This window comes from Hyla sarda, chromosome 6 (assembly GCF_029499605.1).
Source record: "Hyla sarda isolate aHylSar1 chromosome 6, aHylSar1.hap1, whole genome shotgun sequence".
NCBI classification, from domain to species: domain Eukaryota; kingdom Metazoa; phylum Chordata; class Amphibia; order Anura; family Hylidae; genus Hyla; species Hyla sarda.
The window spans coordinates 73,415,851-73,424,044 of record NC_079194.1 but is presented as its reverse complement, the minus strand read 5'-3'; the positions used below and the strand labels follow the sequence as shown (position 1 = coordinate 73,424,044).

Genomic DNA, 8,194 nt, shown 5'->3' with positions numbered 1-8,194 from the left:
TTGATCAAAACGTATATACTAACAACCTGTTAGTTTTTGAAATTATGCCGAGGAGCAATTAGATCATAATGCAAGATTGCAGATGTGCGGCCATGTCTGTTTCTTCTACCTGAATTCACGGGCAACTGCAATTAGATTACACAGGGGGAAAAAAAAGCAGATTGATGTTCTAGCACTAAAAAGGGCTTTTTGGGGTGCTGTCCTTACAGCAGAGATCAGATGAGTCCTTCAGGACTTTAGCGGACACTGAATACACTAGCCTAGCTATCGATTTCCCTATTAAATCAGCAGCAGCTACACTGTCCCTCCTCTCACTAAGAATGCAGCTTCAGAATGAAGCAAAAATGGAGGCTGTCCAGGAGGTGGGAGGGACTGGGAGGGAGGGTCTGCTGCTGATTGGCTGGAATGTGTCTGCTGACTGTGAGGTACAGGGTCAAAGTTTACTCCATGATGACGAATAGAGGGCGGATCGAACATTGCATATGTCCGCCCGCCGCGGCGAACAAGCTATGTTCGCCTGGAACTATTCGCCGGTGAAATGTTCGGGACATCTCTAGTGTCTACTCATGCTGCTGCCAGCTCCAAGCTGTGTCATTCAGCAACTATATGGTCTCCTCATGCTGCCAACACCTCCATGCTGTGTCATTCAGCCACAATATTGTCTCCTCATGCTGCCAACACCTCCAGGCTGTGTCATTCGTCCAATATATGGTTTATTGATGCTTCAGTCACCTACAGGGCTGTGCCGTTCATCCAATATATGCTCTCCTCATGCTTCAGCCACCTCCAGGCTGTGCCATTCATCCAATATATGGTTTACAGATGCTTCAGCTACCTCCAGGCTGTGCCATTCATCCAATATATGTTTTACTGGTGCTTCAGCCACCTCCAGGCTGCGCCATTCATCTAATATATGGTTTATTGATGCTTCAGCCACCTCCAGTCTGTGTCATTCAGCAACTACAAGGTTTAGTGATGATGCTGGGCCTAGGACATTACCTATATATATTTATGGTAGCATTAGGTAGCATACATCTTCAATGAAAATTTCAAAATTCATCAATTAATCTTAGGGGTTGTGAAGCTCTCTTGTGTACTCATGCTGTTGCCAGCTCTAGTCTGTCTCATTCAGCAACTACATGGTTTAGTGATGCTGCTAAGCCTAGGACGTTACCTATATATGTTTATGGTAGCACTAGGTACCAAACATCTTCAATGGAAATTTCAAAATTCATCTTTTATTCTTAGAGATTGTGAGGCCCTATTGTCTCCTCATCTGCCGCCAACTCCAGGCTGTGCCATTCAGCCACTATATGGTCTCCTTATGATTCAGCCACCTCCAGCCTGTGCCATTCAGCCACTATATGGTTTACTGATGCTGCTGAGCCTGGGACATTACCTTAAATTCCAATTCCAGGCTGTGTCATTCTACCAGATTATGGTCTCCTCATGCTGCCAACACCTCCATGCTGTGCCATTCAGCCACTATATGGTGTCTCCTCATGCTTCAGCCACCTCCAGGCTTTGCAAACCAGCCACTGTATGGTCTCCTCATGCTTCAGCCACCTCCAGGCTGTACCATTCAGCCACTATAGGGCCTCCTCATGATTGAGCCACCTCCAGGCTTTGTCATTCAGCCAATATATGACTTACTGATGCTGCAGGGCCTGGGCCTAAACATTTTTATGGTAGCACTAGCTACCATAAATCATCCAAAATTCATCTTTTAATCTTAGGGATTGTGAAGCCCTAGTGTCTACTCATGCTGCTGCCAGCTCCAGGCTGTGTTATTCAGCAACTACATGGTCTCCTCATTCTGATGCCCCCATTAGGCTCTGTCATTGTGCTGCCATGTGACATATTACTCCTTGTTAAATTTTGTCCTTTGTACCCAGACGCCAGGGCCCAGGACAATAAAACTTGGGAGTTAAAATTTCAATTTCAAAATCCTCAATTTCAATTTCAAAATCTTAAATTTTAATTTCAAAATTCATCTTTTAATCTTAGGGATTTTGAAGCCCTAGTGTCTACTCATGCTGCTGCCAGCTCCACGCTGTGTCATTCGGCCACTGTATGGTCTCCTCATGCTGCCAACACCTCCAGGCTGTGTCATTCAGCCACTATATGGTCTCCTCATACTGATGCCACCTCCAGGCTCTGTCATTGTTCCGCTCTGCGGCAGTGATTCTAAAAGCGATGCCTGTAATCTGCATGTCATACTGAATAACAGCATTATTTCTCTACCCCAGCACACTCCATATGTGTGTTAGAACAAAGCACCCCTATTGAGGTTCTCTGTATGCCAGAAATAGCCGTTTTTAATATAGATTCGCCACAAATAAATTTGGATCGAACCAAATTTTTTCGGGAAATTCGGCGAATTGGCTGAATCAAATTTTTCTAAAGTTCGCTCATCTCTAGCTATCACTATGATTGATATTGATCTGACCTCTGGGACACCAACCGAGAATGAAGGGCCACATGGGCAGCTTTAAAATGAAGCTGGCCATATTCATTAGATTATCGCCAATTTCAACAGCTCTGATTGACGATGATGTCAGGAAGATAAGGATTGGGCTTCAGGATTTCAACTACCCGATCCTTGTATTCTCAATAGAGGGGTGCCAGAGGTGCATGACAGTGACTTACCCTATTCGTCTGTGTTAAAGACTTGAGTACATTCAGCTTAGAGAGATAGCTGTAAGCCAAAAAATTTATGGCGACAGATATCCAGCATGTATGGTCAGCTTAGACAGAACTTCTCACCTAACTGTTGGCCTATAAGCTTCCTGCAGTACCTTATGTGGTGTCAGTGGGGTGCAATGCAGGGTATCTGTTATAACCCTAGGGGCAGATGTTATTAACCCCTTCTTGTTGTGATGTCAGGGTGTGGTTTAGCTTTAACCACCCAAAGGTAATATTGACGCCAAGTTACGAATAGTGTTGCTCGGGAATATTCGCAATTCGAATATTATTCGCGAATATCGCATATTCGCAAATTCGCGAATTTCGCGAATATAGCGCTATATATTCGTAATTACGAATATTCGTTTTTTTTTTTTTTTTTTTTTTTTTCACAGCACACATCACAGTGATCACCCCTCTCTGCTTCCAGCTTGTGTGGTGTAAAGAAGGCTCTAATACTACTGTGTGAGACTGGCGTGCGAAAATTCGCATGTGCAAAAATTCGCATATGCTAATTTTCGCATATGCTACTTTTCGCATATGCGAATTTTGCATACGTTAATTTACGCATATGCGAAAATAAAACGAGAATATTGCGAATATGCGAATATTCGTCCATATATTCGCGAATTCGAATATGGCCTATGCCGCTCAACACTAGTTACAAACAATGGTAGATTTACTGAGGGTAGACATGTATACACTCTATGCCAATATCCCATGGAGGTGACCAGTGGCACAGGGGGACCTTGCAGGTTTGCTGGGACTTGCAGCAACTATATAGAAGACTTGACTTGACTGAATTAACATGAAGATGATTTTGAGCTGACTTGTGGCTGCAGACTTTAGACTTGAGGCCTCCAATGTTCTGGACACACACTCTGAGATGACTGTACTGGACCTCAGCAGGAAATAATAATACCCTAAAAGTCGAGTATACTTTTTACTAAAACATGTAATAAAAAAGACAAGTATAGTACATGTCTATTGTGTCCATGTATGTCTATGTTATACATTTGCACATGTTCACAGAAACGCTTTTTCAAATATAATGTGTAACACAGAGTTTTTCTTATTAAAACAGGAAAAATTTGAAATTCTGAACCTGGAGCTGAAATCTGGAGAGAGCTTAAAGCTGAAAGGACAACTTCCAGGAGAAGCCAAAAAGTAAGATCTTTTTCATTGTTCCATTTACAGTAATTGCTTTGATAAGCAAGGGGGCATCTACTAGTTGGTTTAATTGGTTAGAACCGATGAAGTGTGGCACTCTGTTGGGGGAAAAAAAAAAACTTCCCATGATATCTAGATTGACTGACTGATACACTATATATATATATATATATATATATATATATATATATAGTGTGTAAAATGTAATGAAGAATCCATTTAAATGAAACAAAAAATTCCTTAAAGGAGAACTGTAGTGAAATTGTTTTAATTTCCCCTGTGCCCCGCAGAATTTACATAACCTTAAACATAAAATAATTGTCCCACACACCAACTCTGTTTTGTTCCATTCAAATCTGTTTTTTTTAACTATTACTAAATAATTCCTAAATACTTGGATAAACATCAAAAGTATCTGAAAAGATACATATAAAACTGTGGTGACCCAGTACAGAATACCGCATCCTGCCCATACTGTCAGGCAGATGTTGCCCATAATGTCCGTCTTGGGCCCACTACTCAGGACGCAATATATTATATTGTTATGCTGTTGTTGTTATTCAAGAACTTTCTATGTTACTGTTTCTTTAAGTCTGTTAGCAAAGAAGGTGCAGAGTGGATCAGGTGACCTATCTGCCCCAATGGGAGTCCTCCAAATTGCCCTGTATGTAGTGTAGGGGGGGGGGGGGGGGGGGAGAGGAGCTGCCCAGACTACAGCTAGCAGATCTCTGTTCACAGTTGAGCTCCTGAGGTACAGTGTGGAGAAGTCAGAGAGAAGTGTAAGGTGATCTGAGGAGGCCTCAAGCTAATCAGAAGTCTAATCCTGCAACCACGTATCTTCTAAGGAAAATCCTGTAGACTCAGGTGAACGTCAAAGCCTAGCGGTAAGCACTAAACCCTGGGGAAGAAAAGCAATAGTCTTCTGTCAGTCTGCAGCACCAAAGTCAGCGTTGGTTGTCATTCATCACAAGTCAGTCACCATACAGCACAACAACTACAAGTCCCAGCAAGGTGATTGGCTTCCAAGGTTTACTCTGCACCTCCCTTTGCACCCATCTATGCTGTAAAGGAATTACCATCTAATCTGCCTCAGTAAAGAAAGTTATCCGTAACCTTGTATTGGAGTATTTATTGCCCCGTGCCTGGTCCAGGAGAAGCTGTCTCAAAACTCCGACCGTGTATAGGCTAGCTGTGCCCTGGCATCACGAAAAGGTTAATTTCAAGTTATCCACACTGTAGACCTCACGAAACTAAAATAGTAAGAGTATTTTTCAGGAAGGCATGTATTTTACTAACGTGTCATTGCTGCTTGTTTCCGCTACAGTTTCTCCTTCAATCTGGGCCGCAGCTCCAGTGATATAGCGCTACATTTTAACCCACGTCTGCACGAGAATACGATTGTGTGCAACTCCAAGCGCAGCAACAATTGGGAATCCGAACAAAGAGATGGACACATGTGCTTTTCACCAGGGACAGATGTCAAGGTAGGTTTGATGATATTAGAGATAGGCCAAGTCAAAGGAACAACCAATATGTCGGGTATATACAACAGCACCTACAATATCTAGAGGCCTTCATATAAGTTAGACATGGGTGAGCCGACCATCTATATATGTATGTATACAGTGGTCTTCAAACTCCTTCCTGACAGATGATGTCAGGGGTAGGGGGAGAGAAGGATAAGGCATGATGATGAATTTCAACTGCCCAATCCATTTGTTTTTGGAAAGATAAGCAGAGTCCTAAGGAGGCTTACCCCAAACCCCTACATTAACAAAACTTAAAGACTCAGCCAAGAGACTGGAAGAGATAGCTGCCAGCCAAACAAACACTCAGCCAACAGTTATCTTATGTGCATGGCTTCCTTAAAGGGGCTATCCGGCCAAAGACATCTTATCCCCCTATCCAAAAAATAGGGCATAAGATGTCTGATCGTGGGGGCCCACGGGGGGGACCCCCAGTGATCTCCGTGCAGCACTCACATTCTATGCGGGGCTGCGTCTCCAGTCTCGAAAAGCTCTTTGTTTCCAGGACTGGGGACGAGGGGGCGTGGCTTTACGTCATGTCCCCAGTCCCGAAAACAAAGCACTTTCCGACACTGGAGATGGGAGTTCAGCTCTTTGGCCGGATAACCCCTTTAAGTATTAGAACAACGCAGCCTGAGGTTTTTGGATTATGAATATTCCTTCATGATACAATGACCAACAATACTAAGAGGAAGTAGAGAATGGAGGATATTTCATGCAGCAAGAGATAGACTATCCTTTTGTATAATTTTAATGAGTGCCATGGGTAAAAATGTTCCATGTGATCTACTATGTAAAAGTCTACCATTGTGGGTCTTGGGGATGGTACTTTAAGGGGTATTCCAACTTCAAACACTTATATTCTATGCACAGGTTAAGGGATAAGTGTCAGGAATCAAAGGAATCTCACTTGTGGGACCTCACACAATCTGGAGAATGGGGAATCTTATCTCCTGTCGAAATGGAGTGTTGAGTCATACATAGAGGAGGTCATTCTCTTGATTATATACGTGTGCACCAATGATAGCCGAGACAATGAATGGAGTGGTTGCATTCTTGTGCGACTCATAACTCCATTCCAAGGTGCCACTTGGGTCCCCGTTCTCAATATCACCTGGGGGTCCCAGCAGTTAGACCCCTCCCCCCTCCCATTGATCTGACACTTATTTATTATCCTGTGGACAAGGGATGAGTGTTTTAACTTGTAAGTTGTAATACTGTACCTCTTTCATATTTATATATTTGTTTTCTCTTCTATAGATCTCAATCAAATTCAATGGAGACAGGTTTGAAGTGAAACTTCCTGATGGTCATGAGATCTCATTCCCAAATCGCCATGGCTATGATAAACTCACTTACCTGTCTGTCAAAGGTGACTTCAAGGTCACGTCTTTCAAATATGAATAAAATATCACATACCAATGAACCAATGGCTACAATAAATGATGCTTTGGATTAAAAATGTTTTTGTATTCTTGATTGAAACAATGAAACTGAAGTAAAGTGGGTCTGCATGACATGTTTGGGTGTTTTTCTCCTCTGTGATGCATGCAGGTCCCATAGAGAGGAGATGTCTATAGGGAATATAAAAAAGGTTTATAAAAATATAAATGGCCCTTACAATTAATACTGTAATATTATGTTTATTATCAACAACACTCGGGGCCCCCAGACAAAAAAAGGCAAGGGCCCCTCCTAGGCTCTGCAGCTCGTCAGTCTTCTCGTATGTAAGAAACACTTTAACGTAGGTAAATTTCCATGACCAATAATACTGGTATCCAAGGAGTAAATATATACCACCACACAATACCTGGATAATACCGCTATACTGTACTGAATAAAACCACCATACACAGACCAGTATGCTATAAAGGATCTGTATACAATATAAGTGATTATATACAGGACCATATGGTGGTAGATAACAGCTATACACAGGATGTGTATACTATATAAGTGATTACTGTTACATTTTGGGACTGACAATTACGTCTTTTCTGATCAGCGGCATCCTCTTTCCTTTTCTTCCGTCTGGATAAGACCGCCATGTGGATCTCTTAACATCTGCAGGACAAACATGTCCGACTCTCTATTTTTCCAGTGCCCTGCCCTCCTCTACAAAATCTTTCCATCTATAGGCCCACAAACTGCAATAATGCCCTCCTTGGTGTCCTGCACAGTAAAAGGGCAGGTAGTTAGGTAGCCAGGTAAATAGGTAACTAGGTAGGTAGATCAGGAAGCCATATATGTAGGTAGGTGACAAGCCAGGTAGGTAGAGGGCTAGCTAGGTAGTTAGGCAACCATGTATGAAGGCCCGGTATGTACATAGTTAGGTAGCTGGGTATGTAGGTAGTTAGCCTGTTATGTAGGTAAGTAGTTAGGCATTCAGGTATAAAGTTAGGTAGCCCCCCTTCCCCATAGGTATAGGCAGCAGACTTAACCCCCCCCTTCCCCATAGGTATAGGCAGCAGAGTTAACCCTCCCTTCCCAATAGGTATAGGAACAGAGTTAACCCCCTTTCTCCTAAGGTATAGGCAGCAAAGTACGCCCCCCCCTTTCCCCGTAGGTATAGGCAGAGTTAACCCTCCCATTCCCCATAGGTATAGGCCAAGTTACCCCCCCCCTTTCCCCATAGGTATAGGCAGAGTTACCCCCCCATGTTCCCCATAGGTATAGGCAGAGTTACCCCTCCCCCTCTTCCCAATTGGTATAGGTAGTTATCACCCCTCCCCCTCTTCCCAATTGGTATAGGTAGTTATCACCCCCCCCCTCTTCCCCATAGGTATAGGCAGAGTTACCCCCACCCCCTCTTC

General features: G+C 43.1%; 1 protein-coding gene across 1 annotated transcript; it reads left to right on the top strand.

Annotated features, from left to right (window-relative positions):
• The first annotated feature begins 320 nt into the window (after positions 1–320).
• On the top strand, positions 321–6,788 carry LGALS2 (galectin 2). The gene is made up of 4 exons (XM_056528110.1): positions 321–362; positions 3,770–3,852; positions 5,180–5,339; positions 6,642–6,788. Exons 1-4 carry the CDS (start codon positions 321–323, stop codon positions 6,786–6,788), a joined length of 432 nt encoding a protein of 143 aa, XP_056384085.1.
• Positions 6,789–8,194: the final 1,406 nt, after the last annotated feature.

Coding starts and splice junctions, on each gene's coding strand:
- LGALS2 (XM_056528110.1), top strand. CDS start 321: ATGCAGCTTCAGAATGAAGCAAAAATGGAGGCTGTCCAGGAG. Junction 3,853..5,179: donor CTTCCAGGAGAAGCCAAAAA/GTAAGATCTTTT, acceptor TTTCCGCTACAG/TTTCTCCTTCAATCTGGGCC. Junction 5,340..6,641: donor CACCAGGGACAGATGTCAAG/GTAGGTTTGATG, acceptor TCTCTTCTATAG/ATCTCAATCAAATTCAATGG.